This window comes from Dysidea avara, chromosome 3, assembly GCF_963678975.1.
Source record: "Dysidea avara chromosome 3, odDysAvar1.4, whole genome shotgun sequence".
NCBI classification, from domain to species: domain Eukaryota; kingdom Metazoa; phylum Porifera; class Demospongiae; order Dictyoceratida; family Dysideidae; genus Dysidea; species Dysidea avara.
Window position 1 is genome coordinate 22,424,670 of NC_089274.1, and position 27,169 is coordinate 22,451,838.

The 27,169-nt window shown below is 38.2% G+C and overlaps 3 protein-coding genes across 3 annotated transcripts in view; all 3 read right to left on the reverse strand.

The window, feature by feature from the left end:
* The window catches only part of LOC136250272 (TGF-beta-activated kinase 1 and MAP3K7-binding protein 1-like), a 59,796-nt gene that overhangs the window by 10,328 nt on the left and 22,299 nt on the right, over window positions 1–27,169 (reverse strand). The window lies entirely within an intron of this gene.
* Window positions 774–7,096, reverse strand: LOC136250274 (TGF-beta-activated kinase 1 and MAP3K7-binding protein 1-like). The gene is made up of 4 exons (XM_066042459.1): window positions 6,794–7,096; window positions 4,498–4,854; window positions 3,464–3,831; window positions 774–1,277 (listed from the first exon to the last, which is right to left on the reverse strand). The coding sequence occupies exons 1-4, from the start codon at window positions 6,959–6,961 to the stop codon at window positions 908–910; spliced, it is 1,263 nt and encodes a 420-aa protein (XP_065898531.1). The 5' UTR covers window positions 6,962–7,096; the 3' UTR covers window positions 774–907.
* Window positions 12,072–26,006, reverse strand: LOC136250273 (TGF-beta-activated kinase 1 and MAP3K7-binding protein 1-like). The gene is made up of 5 exons (XM_066042458.1): window positions 25,927–26,006; window positions 20,563–20,717; window positions 18,550–18,906; window positions 18,073–18,440; window positions 12,072–12,582 (listed from the first exon to the last, which is right to left on the reverse strand). The coding sequence occupies exons 1-5, from the start codon at window positions 25,955–25,957 to the stop codon at window positions 12,213–12,215; spliced, it is 1,281 nt and encodes a 426-aa protein (XP_065898530.1). The 5' UTR covers window positions 25,958–26,006; the 3' UTR covers window positions 12,072–12,212.

Below are 27,169 nucleotides of genomic sequence, written 5' to 3' on the forward strand. Positions count from 1 at the left end.
TGAGAAGGTATAAATCCTATGATATGCCAGACTGTATAAGTTAACTGCTATACTTCAGCTACAAATGTGCCTATCCAGCCCTAGGTGTATTCCTTCATAGTTCGATTTACTGTGTACCATTGACATTTTTTGAAGGAATTTTCTTACTAATTTCAAGATAGCTCTAGCTAGCTAACTGAAACCTTAATTTTGTAGCCATTAAATTTAAAATTTATGTTTGAAACAAATGGAAAAAAAATTCAGTCCTAAAACATATAAAGTATACTGGGGGGACAGCATGCATCAACACTCCAAAACAGCCTAAAACAATGCCAATCTATACTGCAACTTTTCCCCTAAACCTTTAAAAAGTTATTTTTCAGCAGGAGGGCCATGGCTCCCCTGCATGGAAGAGCAGCTAGTCCAAAAGCTGCAAGTATAGTTAACATCAAATCAATCAAAGAGTTGTATGGTTTAGTGATAGCCACTGACAGGTCACAGCCAGGCAGTTATAAGCCAACTACCATATAATGGCATACAAATGACCATGTGCTTTTTATCTGCAAACTACCTAGCACTTGCTAGCAGGCTAAATGCTGGTGCCTATGGGATGGTGCTTCAGACACCAGTTTTTATAATATTCAGCAATTCAGTGTGGTCTGTGTGCAGGATTCTCACAGGCGGTGACTGTTCTATTATTATCATGCATTTGACAACTGCTCTACCACATGAGGATTTCCCCAAATCACATGACATTACACTAATGTGAGTCACATGCAGAATGTAGCTTTTGATGTTGTTAGCCATGGCTATTTAATCTCACAGATGAAAATGCAGTTGTACAAGGTGACAAGTCAACGATTTAAAAAATGCAGCAGGAAGTTATGCATGTGCATTTTGTCATTCACTGAAGCAATGAACCGAAAATTTAATGAGTTATATTAAACTGATAAACCACCAAAGTCATGTCATCCCTCTTCCTATTAGCTACTGCAGCAGGGGAACGAGCATCCTTACGAGCTGATTTCTGGTATAAGTGGTATTGATCTTGATCGATTTGTTTGAGAACATTTGAAGCTGCTTTTTGGATTCCACCTTCCTTGACGCAATTATCAACTAAGTAAGCTACCATCTCATTCTCATTTCTAGCTTTACCATCATGACCAGCTGCTGTCTGTAGTAACATAACTGTCTTGTACACTCCATCGGACATCAGGATGAGGTATTTGAAAGTTTTATCATTAATTTCCACTGTTGTTACATGTGGCTCAGCAATTCCTGGTTCACTAGTAGCATGACTGTGAGCAATAAAATGTACATTAGTCATATAAACAACAATAACAACCAAACACACTTAGCTACAGAATATAAAAACATGTATCTGTGTCAACTTGTGTCTATCCCTGAATTCATAGCTGGAAAGGATTTAAGAGGGGGTAAGGGTATATAGCTATGTTCTATATAATAATTCATTCAGTGATGTTTTTAATGCTGTTCAGCAGTAAATCGAGTGATCACCACAGCCACCCTCCATTATTATTTATTAGCTGCACATATATACCTCAAATATGAGTATGAAATGTATGTATAGTGTGCCATAACTATACAATTGGTTTCCAACAAACACCTCAAATGTATAAGTTCAATATACCCTAATAAAACAGTCAAATACACTTAAAAAACAATCGCCACATTATCAGTTGTGGAATTTCTCTGAGGGCATTATTTACATAATATGGTGCTGCAAACATAAGTTTCAGACTGAGTAGTGACTGTCCTTTACATGCATGTGATACATATATAGCTCACAATCAGTAAGTATTGATGACTACTAAGAACTAGGTTACGTATAAAAACATCTAAACATAAAATTGCAACAATTTCTAGGAGGTTACACCCCTGCAGACCCCTACTCTATATAGCTACTATTGCACATTAAGAAATTTTGACAGAAGAAAGGTTGATAAATCAACACTTTATCAGCTTTGACAATTAAGAGAAAATCATGAGCCACTCAATTTTTAAAGGTACTTATCAAAAATTTGGTGATTTGGGACAAAACACTTGTTGGCATCATCTTAATTTGGTGAATCATCTAAGCAACGCTATCATGTTTTGCAGGATCATATGTGACCCAGTCTGAGAAAACCGGTCTTATCACCCATGTCAGCAGATTCGATTTTTCACCCAGGACACACAGCTACATGAATAAACTATCTAATTCCACACTTAAAATCAGCTAGACTTGAGTGGTCTGGTTTTGCTGGCTGCTTTTCCCGAGCCCAGTGGTGATCTGTATGTGTGGTGTGGGGCCTTAATGGAGCTCTGGTCAGCCTGGGAATGACCGTATGTGGCTGTACAGCTCTGTGGTGTTGAATAAGTACCTCTGCTGTAAATTTCCTTTCATTTTAGCTAGTTTTGAGACTTCAATGGCTCAAAACTTGGCCTAATTCATCCCTTGGTCTTCCTTCTCAATTTTTGAACACCATCTTGCCCGCCTTCCAGGGCTCCTGCCTCCCACCCAATTTGCAGCTCGCCTGATACAGTCAACCTTAGTTTAAAAACTATCTAAAATGGCGGGAAACTTAGTTGTTGGCTACTTGTACAGTGGATGCTCTGGAAGGTAAGGAATTGGTGTAAAACGTGTGAAATTTGGTACACATAGCTTCAATCATTGGCGAGCTACAACACACTAAATACTTAAAAACCAGAATTTCTCGATACTTTTAAATAGGCGATAAGCCCGGTTTTGTCAGACTGGGTCACATTATTATGATTAGAACGTATAATCTCAGTTTAACTGATACGAATACACCACCACTATACAGTGATTTATTAACTTTTGCTTCCATCAATATTCCCATCATATACCCTGGCTACACTACAGAGACTTTCAGCATATTAAACAGATGTGCTCAGCTTGAAACTGTGATCATATTAAAGTCCTTTTTCTGATGGTATCCTGTTGTTTCAATCTTTTTAGCACACTTTTAATAGACCTCAGCGCCTCTCCATACAACCATACCATTCTCATGTACCTATATTTGACCGGATTTGCGAAAAGGGGTCTTCCACACACACATGAAATGTACCAACTTTGACGATCCATAACTTTAGATTTAAAAAATGCTATTGACTTGAAGCTTGGCCAATAGTAAGCACCAACACAGCTTAATGGATGGAGAAAATTTCAGGTTGATATGTTACTTACGAACTAATTTATGGTCTCCCAAGTTCATAGAATTGGATGTGTGTGGAAGGCCCCTTATCACAAATCTGGTCATATATACAGATCATGGTAATACCCTTTAGAGAAAATTCTGTAGCTATGTATGAATGCATTTTAGCTTGCATCCTTATTTCTGACACCCTTGACAAAATACCTATATCCTCACTTAAATATTTCTTCAATGGAGCAACCATACAGCACATGACAGTGAACAGCTTCTGCTTTAGCAACACATTACATTAACGAGCTTCTCACCTGATCACATCCACATCTCTAAATCCTCCCTTTATGGAGTAGTCCCCAATACTCCTAGTGTTTTCCTGAGTACCCAGTCTGCCTGACTTCTTCAACTCTCTACGATCTAGTCCCAACTTTGACAGTCGCTTTAGTTCCCCTTCATTTTGAACATCATGGTCTTCACTCAGTTGGGAGACTTGTAATGCACCATCACTTGTCTCATACACCAAGATGGCCCTGGAGTCTCCTACATTGGCCACGTAAATCACATCCTGTTTTACAACTGCTACAACAGCTGTGCACCCTCCAGAAATTTGTGATTCTAGTTGTTGCAAGCGAGCCACCTCAATAGGAAATGTTATATGTGCTTCATAAGATTTCATTCCCTAATTAATAAAGAAAACAAGTACACCAACCAATTCACACTAGGCCTGCATCAAATATACCAGCATAATAAAAAGCATAATAGACTGGAGTGCTAAGCCAGTATAACGCTAGCATATTAGGTGGATATTTCAAACTATGGAGCTTAATTTCATGAAAATAGATTGATACTTTCTAATAGAGTAGTCAGTGCAAACTGCAATAATGATGAAACAATTTATTAGCCTGCAAAAAATGGTACAATGATCAGCTTATATAATCAGCATGTGCATGTGAGTATGTGTATGAGTCAGCATGTGCTGATCTAAGTTAAGTGTACGTGTCAACTAATTTACAATATTAAATTAAGTTAAGCTAGAAACTCCTAAACAACAGTCTGACATCAAGTGTCTTCTATCTTCTACAATAAAGCACTCAAATGCATTGTACATAGCTCCTTAGATAGATACTCTCTAATAGACGTCAATTTGTAGTGAAATACTCTAATAGAGCATTCACTGATTAAAATGTTCCATGATAATTGTCATCACAAATGTTGCTCACTTAGGAGCATAATAGGAACACTGAAAGAGCATAATGGGTGAAATTTTTGGGAAATTCCTGAAATTGAGCATATTTGACTCAGGCCTAATTCACACACACAAAAACTTAACTAAAGTGGTATTCACCTTTGGTATTGTCATCTGAATAGTGAGTTTTTCAACAAATAGATGATCAAGATTTTTAAAATATTCAGTATCTGCATCTCTGATACATCTTTGTATAGCATCCTCAGGATTTTCTGACCTTGAGATAGCGAGGTGATTATTCCATAAATACTTCTTCACAAACTCCACAGCATTTCGTCCATCATGACCATCCAATACACACAGGTAGACACTGGAGGAGTCACTACTCTCATCTACCAGGTACTCATCCTCATTATCATGATCATGACTGGATGGAGCAGCTAATGTATAGCGTTCATTTGTTGCACTGGCAACACTGACATTTTTTGATACTCTCTTCTGTGCTTCATTCCATGGCTGTAGAAATAAATGGATATACAGTAGTCAGAAGTGAGTACTGAATACTACATACATCCATCTATATATGACAACAACAACTTGGTTAAAATAAATGCACGTGACTGGACTTGAGGAACCCAGTCTTATTCACAAACACACAGCTACATAAGCACACTATCAAATTTTACTGTCAGAGCGTGAGTGGTCTGCTTTCACTGGCTGCTTTTTCCCAGGCCCAGTGGCAAGCTGCATGAGTAATCTGGGCCTTGATAGAGCTTTGGCCAACCTGGGAATGGCTTTGTGTGGTTGTACAGCTACGTGGTGTTGAATAAAGACCTGTGTGTGAATTGCCTTTTATTTTATCCAGTTTTGAGCCCTGAATGTCCCATGCATAACTGGGCATACATACTGAGTTCCTCTTTCATTTTGTAAACAACCTCTTGCCCTCCCCTCTGCTCCTCACTCACTACCCCTGTTGGAGCTTGCTGATGCATGTAAAAATACACTGATTACAATGGTGGGAAACTTAGCTGTTGGCTACTTGTACAGCGGATTGATGCTCTGAAAGGCAAAGAATCATAAATAGGCAATAAGACTGGTTTTCCCAAAGATGGTAATGTATATCCACTGTTATTTGTGTTGTTTAGAGGTATGTTTGATTATGAAATCAACCGAATGCCCTTAATAGCATTTAACTAAACAGTGTTACCACATGATGCACCCTCAGTTTCCACAAAAAAGCAATAGTAAGCTTCAGTGAATCAATCGTGACTAACAGAACATAATAAAGTGCTGTTGCATGCATTTCTCCTCCTCAATATCTTCCCAATAATTACTCACTTCATGGCACTCTATTGCCATGTACAGACCACTGTCAATATCTTGGTGTCACGTTACAGTCAAACCTTAAATGGGACTAACATGCTTATGAGAAAGTAGCAAATGCAAATAGCACGCTAGGCCTGCTGCGAAGGAACATCAAAGCTTCATTAGTTCACAGTAAGGAATTGGCATACAAAGCACTACTCAGACCAAAAATTTGAGTATGCCTGGTCACCTTGGCAACAATATCTTATAGACAATCTTGAGAGAGCTGACAGGAGTGCTGCTCGATATGTATGTATGTAATGTCTATGATCCTATGCACAGTGTAACATCCTTACTCCAAGATCTTTCCTGGGAGCCATCAAATGAAAACTAGTTTACACATGCTTTTATAAAATGTTTAACAATCTTCGTACCACCAATATACTCTACCACCAATAATAACATCAAGAGGCCACCACCACTGCAAACTGATCCAGTTGTCCTGTAGAAAAAACCCTTTTAAATACTCCTTCATTCTAAGAACAATCTCCATTTGGACTTAATTTACCCAGCACCATGATTGACTGTGACACACGTAGATAATTTAAAATATAATGTAGAGTTACTTTAGTAGTAACTGCCAAAACTAATTGTGTAATCTTGTTGTATTGTACATCTGTGTAGAACTTTTGCTAAGCGAAGTTTCACAACAAGGGGGTGTCACATAGGTATGCGTTGTAAGTATAGATCTGCCACTGTGGTTGAAATCTTGACCCACCGCGGTTGAAATCTTGACCCACCGAAATTTCGTTTTGACCTGTGACTAAGAGCCTTTGTGACCTGTGACTTAGTGACAATATTTCAGTACTTTTTGATTGTGGGTTGGAAATTTTTACCCTTGACTGTTGACTTGGCACAAATTTGGTGGCCTTGACCTTTTGCCGGACTTAGACCGCAATTCAAGTGCAGATCTACTTACAGTAAGTGCCTGTGTATCACCCCCTTGTCACAGTAATGAAACAGTATAATTATAATTTACATCGATTTAATATCAGTGCTCTAATTGATATGAAATAGTTTGAGGAAAACAACTGATGCATATGCGAGTTTTCAATTTTAAGTGCTAGTATATTTCAACTTAACAACTAACCTTATTCATTGGTTCTCGCATTGGTTCATGACACTGAGGATGAGAGGAACTGCCCTGTTTAACTGTCGTTAGCTGGGTACTTCCATGTTGACTAGACCGCTGAATCCTAGGCTGAGCTGTTACTGCTTGTCTGCTGCCAGTCTCTGGCGGCCTCCGCTGAGATCTCATCTGAGATATCCCTTGAGATGTAACCGGACAAAAGAACAGCACAAGATACACGTAATTGCATGAAAATTGAGCCAGACTTTGCCCTGGTAGCTATAACTTTATGATAAAACTCAACCATGCAGTTAGTTAGTAATTAGTTAGTGCATGGGCGTGGTTCTACGTTAGTCTACATACAGTACAGCACGTTCAGTTCTGGGTGTGGCATCGTGCATTAACGCGGAAAGCCTGCGCATGCAGACGGGACATAATTCCGTGCGTACCTACATACAACGACACATATACTGATAAATGTTGACGTATGCCTACCAACAGCCCAACAAGTTAGTGAGCGTGGCTCACCAAAGAAGCAGCTTGGCTGGACTATGATGGTTAATACACATCATCAGGGGCGTAGGCAGGATTTCCAAAAGGGGGGTTCTAGTTTGGAAAGAGGGGGGGCACCTTTCTGAAAAACAGTTGAAGACCAAAAAAACTTGCTGAAAACCAGTTGAAGACCAAAAAAAAAAAAAAAAAAAAAAGGTCACGACAATAGACTCTTTCCAAAACCACGCCCTCTTTAAAATAACTATGGTAACCGACCGGCCGCCATTTTGAATGGGGCCAGTGCAAATAATCTCGATTGCGTTGCGTAGAAATTCGGTGTTGACAGCAGCCCGAACAGAGCAGTTTTGATGAACAACAGACTATGGAACTCTTCGAGGTTACAGAATTAGTGTTTCTGGTCAGAGACAGGTGGTTATCAGGGCTGAGCAGGGCGTAAAACATCGACAGCACTAATTTCATTGTCTCCCGTGGTATCTCTCGCCTTGTGTACTAGTACAAGTGGGTACTGTCAGCATCTGTGAGCTCAGCTGCTGCCTGCTACTATCACAAGTTGTCAAATGCAGTATAGCCACTGAAGAATATTGGTATATACCTCTTGGACAAGCTCTTGGATTATTAGTGGGTCAATAAATGGCCCTCCTTGTATGGTACGTGCGAGGTAGCCTTGGTGTGTGTAATCTGAGCCGTTGCACATAACAGAAAACAAACAGGGTGTGAATTTCCAGTACAGAATTGAGAGACAGCACTGTCCATTCACCTGTGACTGCAATACAATTTGACATGCCAATGTAAATAAACTTATTGTGAGCCGGTGTAAAATACAGCTTACAGAGAGCTACCATCTGTTACATACTGTGACTAGTTTTAAGCTGATACACATTGACAATGTACTGTGCCTCACTACTAGTGCTATGTGAAAATGTTGAAATTGTTGTACTGAAGCTGAAGAAGTCAGGAAAGCAACACTTCTACAAAGTAAAGCATAGAGCTGCCCCCTGGTGTGGTGAGTATGTACTCCTCACGCCCACACTTATCTGAGGATAACGCATTGGTCAAGTTTGATACGAAACAAGACATTGTAGGGTGGCTACTGTGGTATATGTGTATGATCAAAATCATGTGTGTATGTGGTGGGGTATGATGAACTAATTGTATTATTATTCATATGAGTTGATGTATTGCAATTTAAACAATAGTACTGAAATGATACATGAAACATGGGATGGCACAATGGATTGTGCTATTGCAATATCACTGCTTGTGCTACTGACATGTACGTCTGACAAGTATTCCTGGATACTGTGGGCTGATGTACCATGCAGCACTAGGCAATAATCAGATATATTCAGATGTTTTCCAAGATGCATCTTCTATGCTCAGTCACTGAATGTGTTGACTCAGTGGATCTTAGTAAGCATGTACCATATACTTACAAAATGTCAGAAAGAGAAAAACCATCATTATTATTATTGATGAAAACCATGTGATACAATATAACGTAAGGTGTGTCCTCAGACACAGACTGCCACAGATGGGGTTGTACCCAATGAGTGGGTGTGGCAAGGAATAACAATTACAAAAAATAATTTAGCAATAGTGTCGAGATTCCATTTGGAGCAATCCTTGCCCAAGAACATTCTTCTGGAAGAAGAGATAGATATTGAAGTTGCCAGGTCAAATAGATATGGTGGTCTCATCAATAAAATTAATACAGTTTTAAAAGGACAACGATGAAGATAGTAGGTGGTGGCCTAATGGCACTTAATTCAATCGTATACTGTAAAAACAAGGAACTCCCAGGTGATCAAATTCTGACTTGTATTTATTTTTTCCTTGCTTATGCTTGATTTATTTGAATAATCCAAGAGGTATATACCAATATTCTTCAGTGGCTATACTGCATTTGACAACTTGTGATTGTAGCAGGCAGCAGCTGAGCTCACAGATGTTAACAGTACCCACTTGTACTAATACACAAGGCGAGAGATACCAGGAGACAATGAAATTAGTGCTGTCGATGTTTTACGCCCTGCTCAGCCCTGATAACCACCTGTCTCTGACCAGAAACACTAATTCTGTAACCTCGAAGAGTTCCATAGTCTGTTGTTCATCAAAACTGCTCTGTTCGGGCTGCTGTCAACACCGAATTTCTACGCAACGCAATCGAGATTATTTGTACTGGCCCCATTCAAAATGGCGGCTGGTCGGTTACCATAGTTATTTTAAAGAGGGCGTGGTTTTGGAAAGAGTCTATAATAGCTAGTTATCCTTACCAACTATATCACGTCTGTTATGTAAAATTTATAGCTTCATAGGTAAGCTACACTGCCTCATGAACATTGTGACTGCTTTATTAGAGTAATTGACTGCTCTATTAGAGTATCTCTTAACTCTGAAAAGGGGGTTCGTCCGAACCCTTTGAACCCCCCCTGGCTACGCCCCTGACATCCACATAGTGAACCGGCTATTTAATTTCACACGTAACTAGTCCACTAACTGATCCTGATCAGACACGGATTATGTGACCCGGCTGACCCAGAGAAATTCGTGACCCAGCTAGGTTGATTCCAGGCTACTCAGTGTTCATTCCCTATGGGGTCAAGTGGCAAAACTCAGGACAGCTCAGCGGTCTACATCTCCAACATTTATAGCCACCTCAATAGCCACATAACTATATAATCTCTTCTTCATTACAATAACTGCAATACATCCTATAGCCTCCTATATTATGTGATTCTATAACTGTTAAGCAAGCTAGCTACCTCAATAGGAAATGTCAATTATGCCTCATTATAATTATTAATGTCATACTGATAGTCATACACATGCAAACCTTGTGTTAAAACTGTTATCTCAACAAGGACACTAGCTATAGAGACTTGAGAGAAGGTGGAAAATCAGGCATCTTGATAGCCAATCAGAGCACTTGGGATAAGATCCCAAGGTGTCTGTATATTATACAACTGAGTTCCACTGGTACTAATACAAACATTTACCCTTTGGAAAAGCCAATCTGTGGTATATAGCTGAAGTTGTCTCTACTCAAAAATAAGAGCATCGACACTTTTAAAGAAACATTTTACCACTGAAAGATTGCACTATAGCATTGTCATTTCAAGTGGGTTTGAGATGTGCAGCCAACCTCACAATTGTCTCGCACAGAATGGTTGTTTAACACTGTACTTTTCACCATTCATTAATGCTGCACTTTTCATTTTCATCATTCATTGTATATACTTTTCATCATAAAATATTTAGTTGCAATTGCTGCATTGTGTCAGTTGTGTGTGCAAATCTTCTGTAAAAACAGCAGTTAGACCATGAGATGTATAATAATGGTTATAAAACTTGTATAGTTTTCCTCCATGAACATTATGCACAATTGGAATTTTCACACATAATCAGATACACCAATTAATGATCAGATGACAGTATACTGTAGGGACATTACTATACCAGTTCAGGACTACGTGTTATAAATGACAATCAGTATACAATTCAGATAGTGACAACATTAAGCATTACACCAATAGCTATTAGTATCATGATGTGATTCGTCAGAAAAGATATAACATGTTCATGTTAAAATAAACTTTTCACATAATATTATTATTTTGTAACTCACTTTTATTGTACCCATCACAAAAGAATCATTCTCAATTGTGTCCATGCAGTTCATGAAAATGTAAGAGTTTGATGATTTTTATTGTGTCAGTCATAATGAAAGGGAATCACCCACATGATCCCAAGTCACATGATATTAGCTTGATTGAGTCACAGAATGTAGCTTTCAATGTAGCTAGCCATAGCTATTTCACAGATTAAAATTCTGTTGTAGCAACAAACTATGCGATGAATTTTAAAAAGCAGTCAGTAAGTAGTTATGTGCATTTGTGTCAAGTGATCAACTGAAAGTTTAATAGCTGTATTACACTGATAAACCACCAAAGTCATGTCATCCCTCTTCCTATTAGTTACTGCAGCAGGGGAACTAGTATTCTGATTTATTATTATTAGCACCTATAGTTTAGTTACACTGCATGGGAACTAGTCTGTGGCCAGCCCTGCAGACCATGCGCTGAAGTCCGCAGGAAAAAAAGGGGGCTGCCACATGAGACTACATGGGAACTGTGTAGAAGCCAAGCAGTACAAGTTTCAAGATAATGGCTCATTAGTTGTAATTCAGTTTACCACTACGACACATTTAGGATAAATTACTTATGATCTCTTTTCCACTAGGCACCATGCAAAGTGAACTTTTTGTCCATGTATAGCAATTCCTTGTTTTGTATGTACATTGTCTTTTTGACTAGTACAGAGTGCTTGCACTCAACCATGTGCATGTCATTTTGCCATCTGTAAGATGCTATAATGCGTGAAACTATTCAGGTCTCCTGAGAAGTGACCTTTATCACTGGGTTTTACACGGTCAATGATTGGAACAGCCCAGCTCCCAAGACATAGTACAGTCACCCAATGTAGAAAAAACTTGAACATTTGCAACAGTTTTGTTTTAATTTTCTGTAATAAGTTTGTATTAATAGGAGTTGGTATATAAGACAGTTGTCTTACCATTTGTACCATGTATCAAAAGTAATTAATTAATTTACAAGTACAGTTGTACTGTGGTCCATTTTATAACAGAAAACAGATTTCAAAATTATAAGCATTTATTCACCTGCCGTAACTTTTTTCAATGGAACCAAAATATGTAGACCATATATAGTAGGATAATATACCTTTCATCAAATGTTTAATGAAAACCTCCCACATGGGATTTCTCCAATCACATAACATTAGCCTGATAAAGTTAAGACACAGAATGCAAAGAGCTATTTCAGCAATAGTACAAAAGTCAAAACTATGCATGCAGCAGAAGTAAAAAAAAAAGGAGTCAGCAAGTTATGTGCATTTGTGTCAATGAAGTTTAATGAGCCGTGTTAAACTGATAAACCACCAAAGTCATGTCATCTCTCTTCCTATTAGCTACTGCAGCAGGGGAATGAGTATCCTTTTGAGCTGAGTTTTGGTACAAGTCGTATTGATTTTGACGGATTTGTTTGAGAACATTTGAAGCTGCTTTTTGGATGCCACTTTCCTTGACGTAATTATCAACCAAATGAGCTACCATATCATTTTCATTTCCAACTTCACCATCGTGGCCAACTGCTGCCTGTAAGGACTTCATGGTCTTGTACACTCCATCAGACATCAGGATGAGATACTTGAAGGTTTTACCATCAATTTCCTCTGATGTTGCATGTGGTTCAGCAATTCCTGGCTCACTAGTAGCATGACTGTTAGCAATAAAATATACATTAGTCATTATTCATGTAAACAATAGCAATGGCTTTAATGGCAAACACATAAAATACACAGTTAACATAGTTAGATAGCTAGTATGTTGATCCCTTTTTACCAACATTGGTAAAATGGGACCAATTACTCATTATTGGAGGTATACTCATTATTGTTACTTATTTTCTAGGACCAGGTCACATACAACCAAGTACATATACCAACGTGACAACCTACCCATAGGGCATGTATAAACAATGCCATAGCCAGCACTTACAGCAGTGGGTGTGCCGGCAGCAGTGTTGGGCAAGTTACTTTTTAAAAGTAACTAGTTACATATTACATATTACTTGCAACAGAACTATTTAGTTACAGTTACATATTACCCATAAAATAAAGTAACTGTAATAATATTACATATTATATTACTTTGTGTCCACAGCCTTAAGCTGTCACGTGTGAAACTACCACCTTATCACGTGACATGATTGCGTTGTTGGACAATGTGCAAATCTTGGTTATAAGTAAGAAGCTAGTGAATAAGCTTCATTCAGTAGGCCTCGTTACTTCGTTGTGGTTAGGCGTTACTCAGAGGATTACTAACGAGATTAGTAACTTCGTTACTTTTAGTAATAATATTGCGTCATATTAGACTCGTTACAGTAATTATATTACTTAGGTAACGCGTTACATTTGTAAGTAAAGTATCTTGCATTATATTACCTGTTTTCATAGCGTATTTCGTTATATTACTTTGTTACCACAAAAGTAATAATATTACGTAATGCGTTACATAAGTAACGCGTTACTCCCAACACTGGCCGGCAGAAATGATATGCATGCATACACAGGAAAGAGTTTAACTGACGTCAGAAAATTACACTACTAAAATGTATCTTACACAAAAAATGAGTGAACTAAAGTGGCATTAACTGATTTGTTTATATAGTAGGTGTGAGATGTCTCTGAAGGTGACTCAATCAAAAAGTAAGGCCACTATGCACGACAAGGTGGTGAAGGCCAGCACAATCAGCATATTATGACCCCAATATGGCACAAACTAAAGGCAACTGGTAGCTAAGTGTCAGTACATCAGTGGTGTGGCTGACGTGTACACACTATGTGCACACACAACATTATGGGCCGTCGATGACATACTGCAGGAGATACACATTAAAGCACTAGCGTATGCAGTAATGTATTATTGGCAACAGTGATGGTGGAAAATCATTTTATTAGCAAGCCAGGTGAAGGATGAAGCTGTCCTGCAGTAACTTTAGACTCACTGTGCCACCTGGAAACACTTGTAAAACAAAGAAACACCAGTCATGAACGATCACAATAAACTCTGTTGTAACTAGAGGCCACTAGTATGTGGCAGCAGTGTTGCATTGGCACAGTGATCACAGTCTACAATATTATGCATACACACTACACAACATATAGTAGATAGTTACACATTATTGTACATGCAGCAATGTATTTTATTGATCACAGATCATTGGCAACCGCAAGCCAGGTGAAGTACAAAGCACAGTAAAAATGTACAAAACATTGAACCAAGTACATGCACCAACTTTGCAACCTACTTAATGGGCATGTATAAACAGTGCCATAGCCAGCACTCAGAGTAGTGTGTGCTCCTATGGAAATGATACACATGTATATGTACACACTACACAAGCAAGGGAGTTTAACTGGCATCAGAAAATCACAATACTAAAAAATAATTAATGCAACTTGTACAAAAAACAAGTTAAGTTAGCTATAGTGGTATTAATTGATTTGTTTATATTGTAGGTGTGACACGTCTCTGAAGATGAGTCAGTAATGAAGTGATACAACAAGGTGGTGAAGGCATAACTGGCGAATGTGCCAGTAAATTTATTATTATTATTTGTTAAGGATGCAAAGGCAACGCCTGTGTATCCTGCGTGAGTCTGTGCATTGTGTGAATTTACAAACAATCATACATATTATATTATCATGCCAGTAATTATCTAGTCTGTTCTTAAACGTAATTAGTGATACAGAATTTACTACATGATAGGGTAAATTGTTCCAATCACTCTCACTGAAAAACAATTTCTTCGGCTGAGTATACTTAAGAACGGTTTGTATAATTTTAAAAAATCAGCGGTGTGGCATTGGCACTAGTTGGTATAGTGATCACAGTCTATAATATCTAAACCAAAACAGCCAGTAAAAAAAGAGTGCGGTTCCCAAAAAGGCTATGGTGAAAAAAGATGTGAAATCCAAGGTGGCAGCCATGAAATGGCTGTGATGGTAGGTTAATGGTAAAAATTTTAATTACGACAATTCAGGTGAATTTGCGTTGCCTCCTCCAAGTTTCACTAGGATTCAGTACCAAATTCACCTGAATTGTCGTAATTAAAATTTTTGCCATTAACCTACCATCACAGCCATTTCATGGCCACCACCTTGGATTTCACATCTTTTTTCACCCTGGCCTCTTTGGGGGCCGCACTCTTTTTTACAGCTTGGTTGTTTTGGTTTAGATATCACTTCTTTTGTATTGCAAGCCACAAAGCCGGCCATAAACTGACTTTGGTGCTTCCTTTTAACTTGTTTTTTTTTTTTCTTTTCTGCAGGAATTGTGAAACAAAAGAAGCAATTTTGTGTATAGCTTTTTGTCTGATTAAAAATATTAACAATGAATGATAATCACATACTGTAGGTAATAAGGTGACTTTTTACTGAACTGTAGCTGAAACTCTCATTGTTTGTAGCTGAACTCTTTCAGGGTGAATTGTTTCTAGCTGAACTCTACATGGTGATTTGTTTCCAGCACATATTTCTACAGGGTGATTTGTTTGTAGCTGATCTCGTAACTTGTATCTAGCTGATATCTCTACAGGGTGACTTGTTTCTAGCTGATATCTCTACAGGATGATTTGTTTGTAGCTGATCTCTCTACAGGGTGACTTGTTTCTAGCTGAACTCTCTACTGGGTGACTTATTACTAACTGATCTCTCTACATGGTGATTTGTTTCCAGCACATATACTGGGTGAAGCTGATCTCTATAGGGTAACTTGTATTTAGCTGATATCTCTACAGAGTGACTTACTCTAGCTGATCTTTCTACAGGGTGATTTGTTTGTAGCTGATCTCAATACGAGGTTATTTGTTTCTAGCTGATCTCTCTTCGGGGTGACTGCTCTATTAGGATGACTGCTCTATTAGAGTATCTTGATCTCACACTTGCTACACCAAGTTGGATTTCGTGTTGTAACAGTATGGCTTTGAGTCTGATTCTTCTACACCATTGAAGAGTCTTTCTAAGATGATTACTCCATCTGTACAGTGATTTTCAAAGCCTTACTCCAAGCGGTTTTTCTGGTAGGCGTGGCAAGTAGTTTTTTTATTAGCCAATCTTGATTGCATAATTGTTACACACTGTTGGTTTTTTCGTTGTATCTTCATGGTTTTTAACTTGATTTCTTTCAAACCACAACAGGTTTGGAGGTTCAATAGTTAACCTATTCACCCACCAATTTTCAGCTTCTTCACATAAGCGGTTTACTCTGTAGGAGTGGCAACATATATTGGTGTTATTTTTGTTAATAACTCCTTGACTGTTTATCCTATTCCAGCCAAACTTGGTACCAAGATGCTCCTTTATACCCCCCCTCTGTGTGCCAAATTTCAAGGAAATCGGGTATGGCATTTGTGTTTTATGGCAGTTTTTGTAAGTGTGCGAAAACAGGAAGATAAATGAGAAGAAAAACAAAGAAACTAAGCCAATTTTTGAAGTCGCATATCTCAGGAACGTTTGGAGCGATTTAGCTGAAATTTGGTATGTGAAATACTGAAGTTGGTGGGCGTGTCCACAGCAAAATTCATCTTGTTTTCTAAAGGCAGCACAGAGCTACAGAGGTGTGAAAATTACGTTTTCTTTCTTCCTGTCAAAATACTCACGGGTGTTGCGTGCTGGCTTTTTGACCGCACAACACACTACCGTGTGTCTTGATTATGCATACACAACGTACAGGAGATAGTTACACATTGTTGTATATGCAGCAATGCATCTTCTTGTTGATTGCAGATCATTGGCAACAGACTATGTATTTAGTAGCTAAAGGCGGAAAAAATTGCAGCTAGCGCCAGGTGAAGAATGAAGATTTATGTACAATAAAAGTAAAACATTGATACATACTCTTTACCTTGTTGTTCATGAGCACATCAGCTGGTATCTGAGCTGCTTGTTCGCTGGCGTCTGGAGCACATATGCTGGACTCAAAATACAGTTACAAACAATAAAACATACTTGAAATCTTGTTGTTTAAGTGTAAAGTGGCCTCTGGCTCTCCTGCAATCACTCGCGGACGCTCGCAAATTTTTTCCTTTGCGAATTCTGAAATTAAAGCATGGGTGTGGTACTGGGTGTTATATAGAATTACACGCATGTTAAAGTCATCAGCACGAACAGGCTTAATTACTATACCAGCTGTGCGTTCGTTCACAGGCGAATCTATTCCCGGTTAGTTTATGTATCTATAGGCTGCATAGTTTTCTTAAACATTATTTATTTATTTATGACATAATTTTAACCGCATTTCTTATTATTCTTAGTACTTGGTTGCGTAATTAAAGACTGCAGCTCAGCCAAGGAGTTTCCACTGAGTCTGCAGACTTTATGTATATGCTGTAAAACTAAAAAGCATGAGAATTTTATTCAGTGACAATATCATTGAAACTGCATCACAGCAGAGAAAATCATATATCCCCTTTCTTTTAGTACTTCATATACACAATACAAATCTGTAGTATCCAGGGGTCCAAAATGTGTCGTGTTTTTAATGGCACAACAACCTTGCTACATTACATCATTTACTTCATTGCACAATACTTTACATCAAGTAGCTAATTGCACTAACTACTAGTAGGCGCTCAGCAATTAATGTCCACAGATTCTGGGAGGCTGCATCCCTCAGACCCCTTGCTTCATCTAGCTACTATGTGCACCCCCTACCCTAAATCCTGGATTCACCTTTGTAATGCCAATCATGTGTACATAACTCCACAATCAAATAGACTTCAGTGCATTAAACAGGAGTATACACATATCTGTGGTGATTGTATATTTGCTAATTTTGCTTATTGTATTCTGCCATCTCAACCCCTTACAGCACTTTGAATTAAAGAATAACCCTTAGCATGTATACAATACATACCATGGATATGTCAAAAATTCAAGTCTACCTTTATTTTTGCCTATTTGACTTTACCAAGGACATGAATATTAACTTTCTTTAGAGGTCAAAGTTTTGTCAATGGTCAGAGGCTGTCCCCTACAACATCCCTTGTATATAGGATTCAATCCTCTATAGAAAAGTCTATAGCAAAGAAATTGAATTACCCCCTCCTGGATCCACCCTCAAATTATAAAATAGCATCTTCAATGGAACAGCCATGCAGCATATCAACTCTGCTTTTATTATAGCAACACATTAATGTACCTCTCACCTGATAACATCCACATCTCTAAATCCTCCCTTTATAGAGTAATCCCCAATACTTCTAGTGTTCTCCTGGGTACCCAGTCTACCTGACACCTTCAGCTCTCTAGGATCTAGTCCCAATTGTGACAATCGCTTTAGTTCTTCTTCATTGTGAACATCATGGTCTTCAGTCAGCTGGGACATTTGTAATGCACCATCACTTGTCTCAAACACCAAGATGGCCCTGGAGTCTCCTACATTGGCCACATGAATCACACCCTGCTTTATAACTGCTATAACAGCTGTGCATCCTCCAGAAATTTGTGATTCTAATTGTTGCAAGCGAGCTACCTCAGTAGGAAAGGTTATTTGTGCTTCGTAAGACTTCATTCCCTAAACAATGCAAGTAAACAAGAGCAAGTACACTAATTAGCAAGTTCAGTATTGTCATAAAGATATCATACATCTATTTGCACACAAATAAATACTATGAAGTATTCACCTTTGGTATTTTTATTTGAATAGTAAGTTTTTCAGCAAATACAGGATCAAGATTTTTAAAGTAATCAGCATCTGCATCTCTGATACACCTTTGCATAATATCCTCAGGATTTTCTGACTGTAAGATGTTAAGGTGATTATCCCATAAATACTCCTTCACAAACTCCACAGCATTTCGTCCATCATGACCATCCAATACACACAGGAAGACACTGGAGGAGTCACTACTCTCATCTACCAGGTACTCATCCTCATTATCATGATCCTTACTGGATGGAGCGGCTAAGGCATAACGTTCATTTGTTGTAGTGGCAACACTGACATTTTTTGGTACTTTCTGTTGTACTTCATTCTGTGGCTGTAGGATACATATTTGCCTGATTATAATGGGTAGTAAATTAAGTAAAGAACACCACACACATACAAAAGCACAGGCATGAACAACAACTCAAATATGAATGTTTATATACATCTATTATACAGTAAAGTAGTACTATATAATAGGGATCATGAAGGTTTGCACTTTCATGTTGACCAGAAAATAGACAATACTTTCACAGCACTTTAGTAGTATATAATCAAGCCCAAAAGTGCCTTCAGTGTGGCCTGAAATATTTTCACAATAAAATTTAAAAGCTTTTCTTTTAGTAGAATTTCCCTCTGATGAACTGACTGATTTGACTGATGCCTTCATAGACGGCATAACTAGATAATGGCTAAGGCTAAGTGCTTGATTTTTTCACTGTTAGATATCGCTTTGGCCAAGAGTTCATAATATATATACTGAGGAAAGTATCCTACTCTCATATACCCCTGTAGAAGGGCGTATTGTGAAGTTATGATGTAACACTTCTGAGTTCGCCCATTTTTCTTTGTATAATTAATGATGTCATTAGTTGAACATGGTATCGATTAAATGCATGCCTAACGTCACTAGCAACCAAATTAACTCCAGCTCTAAGCGTTTCTCACCGAACTACAATCGTTCCTTCATGGGTTAAGACCTCTTCGTAGATGTTTCTTTCTAGGCCATTCACGAATACGGCTATACTGAGCATCGCGAGTGTGAAATAGTGCTAACGATTCTTACACTTTTAGGGCTGCTCGTACGTCACAAACCACAATATCTTGTCGTTACGTCATAACTTCACAATATGCCCTTCTACAGGGGTATATGAGAGTAGGATATTCTCCTCAGTAAATATATTATGAAACTTGCTTTGGCCTGACAGGTGTCTTTTGGCATACCATGGTACAAATAACTTACTTTGTCCTTCTTTGTGTCCCATTTCCCTCATGCTTGCATCACAAAGGCATTGATTACTGTATGGCTTTGTGTATGTAAAATAAAATGGAAACTGTCCATAATTTTTGTACCACACCTCCAACAGTTTAAGTAAGCAGAATGGTTCTAGGTTAGTTTTGTGTATCATTCTTTGAATGCAGAGCTGTGTAACAGACAAATTTTTTTGTTGCACAATTATAGCATCATTTCTGTGGCATCATCTTTCCTGTGATACAGTGTTACAGAAAGTTCACTGATGATGAATTATGTTACAAAAAAGTTAACAAACAAATGGATCATTACAATAAAAAGTGCTTAACAAGGGGAATCATCACACAAAGTACACATTTAATCCCTATTTAGCCATGCTTGCCAATTACATGGGTTAAAGTAGGTATACACTTCAGATGATGGCCCCTTCTAGTTTTTATTGCAATGATTTCTGCTAGCTTGTAAAAAAAATTGTTCCTTATAACTAGTTGTTTGTTATTTGAATTGTTTAGAGTTGTATTGTTTTGGCTTAATCAAACAATTGCTTTCAGTCCAAAAGGTGATATGTAGACAATCGTTATTTTAAAAATGAAGTTGCAGCGGTACGATTCAGTGCATCATTTATGCAACAGTATGTGATGCATTCTATGCTGGTTATACAGCACGAAGTGGATAATGCCATAATTACAATGCAATTTATGCTTTGCCAGAGTGCCTGATAAGTATACAACAACTAACTTTCTTTACTGCTCCAGGCTTTTGAGAGGGTTGAACTGTTGTTGGCTGACTATGTTGCTTAGATGGCCTAGGCTGAGCAGTTACTGTTGGCCTTAGCAGAGGTTCTGTCTCTGGTCTTCTCTGAGGTGTCCTCTGAGGTGTACTCTGAGATGTATCTGCACATAAACAAGACTTATACATATAATTTTTTTTAAATGAAGTAGGGATCCAAGTGATAAAAAGTAGTGAAACAAGAGATGAACGATGGTATTACAGCATAACTCAGTGGGAAAATCCCTACATTGGCATGATACTATAATCATTTTGTTTACTGCCAAAGTAGAGAGAGCTATGCTGTAATATCATCATTCATCTCTTGTTTCACTACTTTTTATCGCTTGGATCCTATTTTAAAATTAATATACTAGTTTGTTTGGTTTTTTGTTATAGCATACAGTTATATACGTATGACTATTCTATTAGGGTGACTGCTGTATTAGAGTATCTTGATTCAGCCTTTCACCTAACTGTGTCACTCACTACTTCATATGTTTATTGTGCTATTACGAAATTACAGTTAGACCAATAAAATGGGGTGTGCCAGCATGATCAAGTAAATAGATTGTTAAGAGGCGTGGTCTTGGTGCTCGATTGTTATAAGATTGTGTTAATAGGTGTGGTACTGAACCTGTGTGAAGTTACAGAGCATATGCACTTAAATAAATTTGCGGTGTCTAAATATGCTGCTCAAGGAAAGTGTTGATAGTGAAAATTAATGCCTCAGCATGTGACTGGATCTATGAAAACCGTTCTTATCGCCCAAGACAGAAAGTTTGATTTTTTCATGCAAACAAAGCTTAATGAATGCACTATCAAGGTTCACTGCCACATTCGACCAGAGTGAAGTGGTCTGCTTTTGCTGGCTACTTGTTTAAAGCACAGTGGCGAGCCGTACGAGTGATCTGGGGTCTTGATGGAGCCCTGGCCAACCAGGAGATGGCTGTGTGTGACTGTATGGCTCTGTGGTGCTGGACAATGACCTGTGCTGTAAATTTCCTTTCATTTTAGCCAGTTCTGAGCCCTGAATGGCCCATAACTTAGCCTAATTCATCCCAACACATTTCTTTCAATTTTTGAACACCCTCTTGCCCCAGCATCCAGGGCCCCCCCGCCTCCCACCCTTCTGGAGCTCGCCTGATACAGACAACCTTGGTTTAAAAACTATCTAAAATGGCGGGAAACTTAATTGTTGACTACTTCAGTCAATGATCAGGAAGGTAAGAAATTGTTGTGAAACATGTGGTATGCGTAGCTACCACCATTGACCAGCTACAACACTCTGAATATTTAAAACCGACATTTCTCGATACTTTTAAATGGGCGATAAGACCGGTTTTCCCAGAGACAGTCACATATATGGTTTCATTGTATGAAGAAGAATGAAGACAAGCCTGATTGAAGATAAAAGGAAAGACAAGGCATAGCTTTTGTCTGATTAAATATTTGTATATTTAACACTGAATAAAATGAATGATTATCACATAGGTATAATAATAAGGTGATTTCTTACATAACTGAAATGTACCTGAAACTCTCATTGTTTGTAATTGAATTCTTTTCAGTTTCTAGCTGAACTCTCTACATGCTGACTTGATCTTTGTACAGGGTAATTTGTTTCCAGCCGATCTCTCTACAGGGTGACTTATGACTAGCTAAACTCTCTATAAGGTGACTTGTTTCTAGCTGAAATCTCTACAGAGTGACAGGGTGATTTGTCTGTAGCTGATCTCTCTATAGGGTAACCTGTTTATCTCTACAAGGTGACCTGATTTTTCTACAGGATGATTTGTTTGTAGCTGATCTCTCTACAGGCAGCATTACAAATGAAGAACAAGGACTTCTACAATCACTCCAGCCACAACAGAAAACTCGGAGAATTCCTGTTACAAATGCATAGGTAAGCCATCATGCAGCTCTACTGTGAATTGACACCTTGTGCTGTCAGCAAAGATAAATGGGACACAAAGGAGGACACTGGTAAGTCCAAAACATGCATTGTATGTACTGTGGTATGCCAAAAGGCACCTGTTGGGCTGAAATGACGTAGAACATTGAAAAATTCAAGCCTGTAACCGTTATCAAGTTATATTTGTCTGAAGGCATCAGTCAGGTAGTTAGTAGTAAAAAATCTATAGCAACCTATTGGAAGCATTTCAGGTTGAACTGAAGGTACTTTTGGGCTTCTAACCAATATTGTCAAGACGCCATGAAGGTACTGTGAGGCTGGTTTCTGGTCAACCTCCATGATTCCTAATATACAGACTGTATGATAAGTGAATGGTCCTACTTTTGGCACTTGATAGTTGAGGTCACAGTTTTTACCAACACTCACATTTATTTTTGCCACTTGCATTATTAATGCTACAGCATTATTTTTTTGATTAGCTATATCTGTATTATGTTTTGGATGGATTCAACAAATAATGGCTTTGCACATGAGTACAATAATGGGTAAAATAAGCACTCCTGCTAGGACATATTTAAGAATAGGTTTCCACCAGGAACCTATATAAACTTCAGGTAGGAATTCTTGCCCAATTTTTAAATTTTGGATAAATGAGCTTTATATATGCTCAATAGATAGAGCATTGATTGCCGATCTCAGAAATATATAGTTTGCTGGGTTGGAATTAGTTACTTTGGCATGCATAGGCTTTAAAACCACATTTTTTCTCTGGGGTTCCCCATACATTTTAAAGGTAAAAAATGGCACAATTGAATTAGGAAGCCATCTAGCAACCTGAACTGCCCTGAAACTGCAGTTGTTTCTAGCTGCCAGCTTGTACATGTATTGAGAGTATTTTCTAGGTTTATGGATCTCAGCGATCTATTTATGCTTTGTGGTGAGCAAATATGTTGCACACTTGTCAATACAATCATAGGCAAGTGGTTATCTCAAGTAAGTAAAAAGATTAAGATAACAACTTACAACTAAAGTGGAGGTGTCACAGTGATGTGACAATGGAGTTGTGGTTCAATTATGCTGTTGTTACGCTGTGGTTTATACTTCCGAGTTGACAACACAACAATCAAAAAATTGTTGTACAGCTGAAATCGCTAACCTGAACAAAGTAACTATGCACTTTAAGGTTACGGGTTACCCATTAAATAATTTTGTAGGCGCTTTGCTTATAGTTCTGTTTTAACCATTTTGCACGGAAGAACTCACTAAAATAACATGGTATATTAACGTACAAGAAATACTAAAAGCGGCGATACACTCAACAAGGGATGCGCTTGTACAGAAATGCAGGCACTAAACAGTGAAACTGTTGAGTTGCTATTCATCAAAAACCAGGTTTCATGGGAAGCCAGACCATGATATTCAGCATTAATAAGCTATTACTTAGTGATTTCTAGGTCCTCACAAGCGAATTGAGTTGTTATCCGATTGTAACAGCACTGTAGTGCATTCGCGGTATTTCCGTAGCAGAACTAATCGCCATTATCCTTGAAAGATACGATAATTAACCAGCTTCTAGTCAGTTTTCCCACAAAGTCTCCACGACAGGACCTAGATAATATAACCACCCATTGACACTGCCATAAAAAATTAGTGCTAATTGGCTGACAGCTGCTATTTTTGATGAATAATAACCACATTAAGCAGTAGCGCTTAACGCCACATTGCAGGGGACTTAATTTTACGCTTGACTACCTTCTGTAGTAAATTATTAACACTCACTTTGTATGATTCCTCCGCTATTATCACGTGGCTATACAACGCTTTAAAGTTAACAACCTTCTCACTAACACCTGCTCGAGTTTCGTGCCAATATTGCACCAACCATTATCGCACATCGAAAAATAATAACCTATTATTAAGTGCCTAACCCGTAACCTTAAAGTATCAGTGAATGATAATAGTAGAGCGGCATAGCACCAAAAAATGAGCATTTCATGCACTTTGTGATACAATTATGAAACTTTCCACAAAAATTGTACTCCTCGTCACATATGTTTTCTGACATAGAGCCATCACAGATTTGACCTTTGGTGACCTTTAGAGCCATTATTTCACTGAAAATTAATCATTTTTGTCTTTATCTCCTTGAGGCATTATTTTATACTATTAAAACATGGTATCAAATTAAAGGTGTTGATCTAAGAACTATATTGACTTTTGTTTGAAGTTTGTATCTCATTCCACTACAAAGTTATGATCATTTTTGTAAGTCATAAATTTTTTGCCCTTGGGGTGTAAATTACTAATGGGCAAGTAATTCATAGAATTTCATGGTTAATATAAATGATCATAACTTTGGAATGCAATCACCTATTGACTTCAAATAAAAGCTGAGTAGTTCGTTTTAGCAGCACTTTAATTTGAAACTGTGCAAAATGATGCCTGAGGAAGATAAAGACAAAAACGATGAAGATTACAAAACACAAAACTTACTTAGATGTATTAAACGTGCACAATAAAACTAATATTTTTACGATGATCAGTGTGTCACAGCAATTTTCCCCATTGGAGATCAGATAAAGGAGCAATCCCAAGTTAAAAGCGCATTTGTTATTTTGTGTCAGGGTCCTATTGCAAGGGGGTGTCATGTAGGTACATGCTGTAGGTAGATCTGCGACCGTGGTCAAAGTCTTTACCGGCCAAAATTTTGCTTTGACCTGTGACTAAGAGCCTTTTTCGACCTATGACCAGTGACTTAGCAACGATATTTCAGCACTTTTCGATTGTGGGTTGGAAACTTTTGGTGGCCTTGACCTTTGACTTAGACCGCGGTTGCAGATCTACCTACAGTGAGTGCCTGTGTGTCACCCCCTTGTATTGGGATAACATAGGGAGAATTTTTTATTAAAAGATCTCAGATACTGGAATGTCTACAGTTCGGGAGAGAATCCTCAAACTGAGGCTACACATTTTTGGAAAATAAATAAAATTACGAAGGAATTTCCCCAACAGTATTTCACCTACATCAACACACACTGCTGATACAGTAGTGTACCTGGGGTTAGTAATTAGTATATCTCGGTACATGTGTGAAGCAATCACGCCTTAGTCTCGTGCCCAGACCTCTTTTTGTGTGGGGGCGGAGAAAAAAAGGGTCTGGTGGATCTCCAATACCTTTTTTCTCCGCCCCCACACAAAAAGAAAAAAGAGGTCTGGACACGAGACTACTTTCGAAAAGCGAAACAGGTCGATAATCACACTCAGCACTTCTAGCGCTGCCGTATATGTATGTCTGCGAAGCCATGGTGATGCGGAGTTGTGTTTCAGTTTTCAAGCGGATCACCTGAGAGACTCGACTGCATGACTGAAATCAGTGTCGATAATCTACGCCGGTACATAGCTAAACCATATAAACGTACCATCACTTTTAAAACAGCAACAACAATCCATCTTGCGACCGCGAGCGATCTTTCTCCGAGGTTGATCTGAAATCTTGTTGAAATCTTTGAAATTGTAAAATATTTCACGTATACTTCCGTATATGCAACATAAGTGAAAAGTTTTGGTACATTGCCGGATTCTAAATATCTCGTGATCCAATTTTTCCGGATACTACGAAGTACTTGTGCTCCGACTTTCTTAAAAAAAATTAATTAAGGTTACAGGATACTGTAAACCCCACATGTACACTATCAATCATTTTTCATGATTAGGGGTTGATTTTTCTTAATGCATTGTTATCAAATATTTATGCATTCTTGACTTCTCATTAATTGACATGGAATTCAAATGTTGTTATGGAAACATGAGTTGTCCCCATGCCAATCAGTGAAAACTATGAACCAAAAATTAGACCAATGAAGAAACATGAGAACTTACTAACAATTCTAAGATTTGAAGAACATCACTTGTGAGAGACTGACAAGAGGATTTGTGAATAATGTGTATAGTTGCTGAAATATGACTACAATATGGCCTAAAGCAAGACACTGTGGTCACAAAATTAATTTTTTAATTGATATCACAAGCACTAGAAACATTATTTCTAACAAATGGCTCCGTCAGGACCTAGACAAGAAGCCAAACTAGTAGTCTGTTTATACAAAATGTTAACAACTAGTTTGACAGTCCTGATTTTTGGTTCAGGAAAATATTGCCGTTAGTCAGCAAAACTACGCATGCGCTTACAGGTGCGCCAGTTGCTAAGTGTGTTGTTTCTATGTTATCTTGTACTGTTACGTGTGTTTTCTTGTACCATAGATAATAGACACATCTACCAAAAATCAAAACCATATAAACGTAGGGGTGTCTATTAGGGGTAGGGGTGTCTATTATCTATGCTTGTACCTTGTACCCTTCCAGTCAGCACGCTATGATTCTCCCAACAATTTAAGCCTGTTACCAGCTGATACGCAACACAACAACACCAAGCCCGCCTTAATTACGTAATAAAATTTTTGTTTGACAGTTGCTCAGTATAACGGGGGGGCAGCACCTGTTCTTCAGCTACACCTTTGACACTACACACATAGCAATGCGCACATATTCAAGTCTCTAAGCCAATTCATGCCAGTGATTGTTACAAGACTTATCAATGTACGTCATCCACCAAAGAGCATAGTAAAGGATTTATGCAAAGAGTAAGGGGTCTTCAACACCAAG

What these genes read in the sequence shown, in the direction of transcription:
- LOC136250274 (XM_066042459.1), bottom strand. Translation starts at nt 6,961, where the DNA reads ATGAGATCTCAGCGGAGGCCGCCAGAGACTGGCAGCAGACAAGCAGTA. An exon ending in TTCAGATGACAATACCAAAG is followed by an intron (nt 3,832 to 4,497) that starts GTGAATACCACT and finishes TTTATTAATTAG; the next exon opens with GGAATGAAATCTTATGAAGC. An exon ending in AGAGATGTGGATGTGATCAG is followed by an intron (nt 1,278 to 3,463) that starts GTGAGAAGCTCG and finishes TATTGCTCACAG; the next exon opens with TCATGCTACTAGTGAACCAG.
- LOC136250273 (XM_066042458.1), bottom strand. Translation starts at nt 25,957, where the DNA reads ATGGATTGTTGTTGCTGTTTTAAAAGTGATG. An exon ending in TTCAAATAAAAATACCAAAG is followed by an intron (nt 18,441 to 18,549) that starts GTGAATACTTCA and finishes TGCATTGTTTAG; the next exon opens with GGAATGAAGTCTTACGAAGC. An exon ending in AGAGATGTGGATGTTATCAG is followed by an intron (nt 12,583 to 18,072) that starts GTGAGAGGTACA and finishes TATTGCTAACAG; the next exon opens with TCATGCTACTAGTGAGCCAG.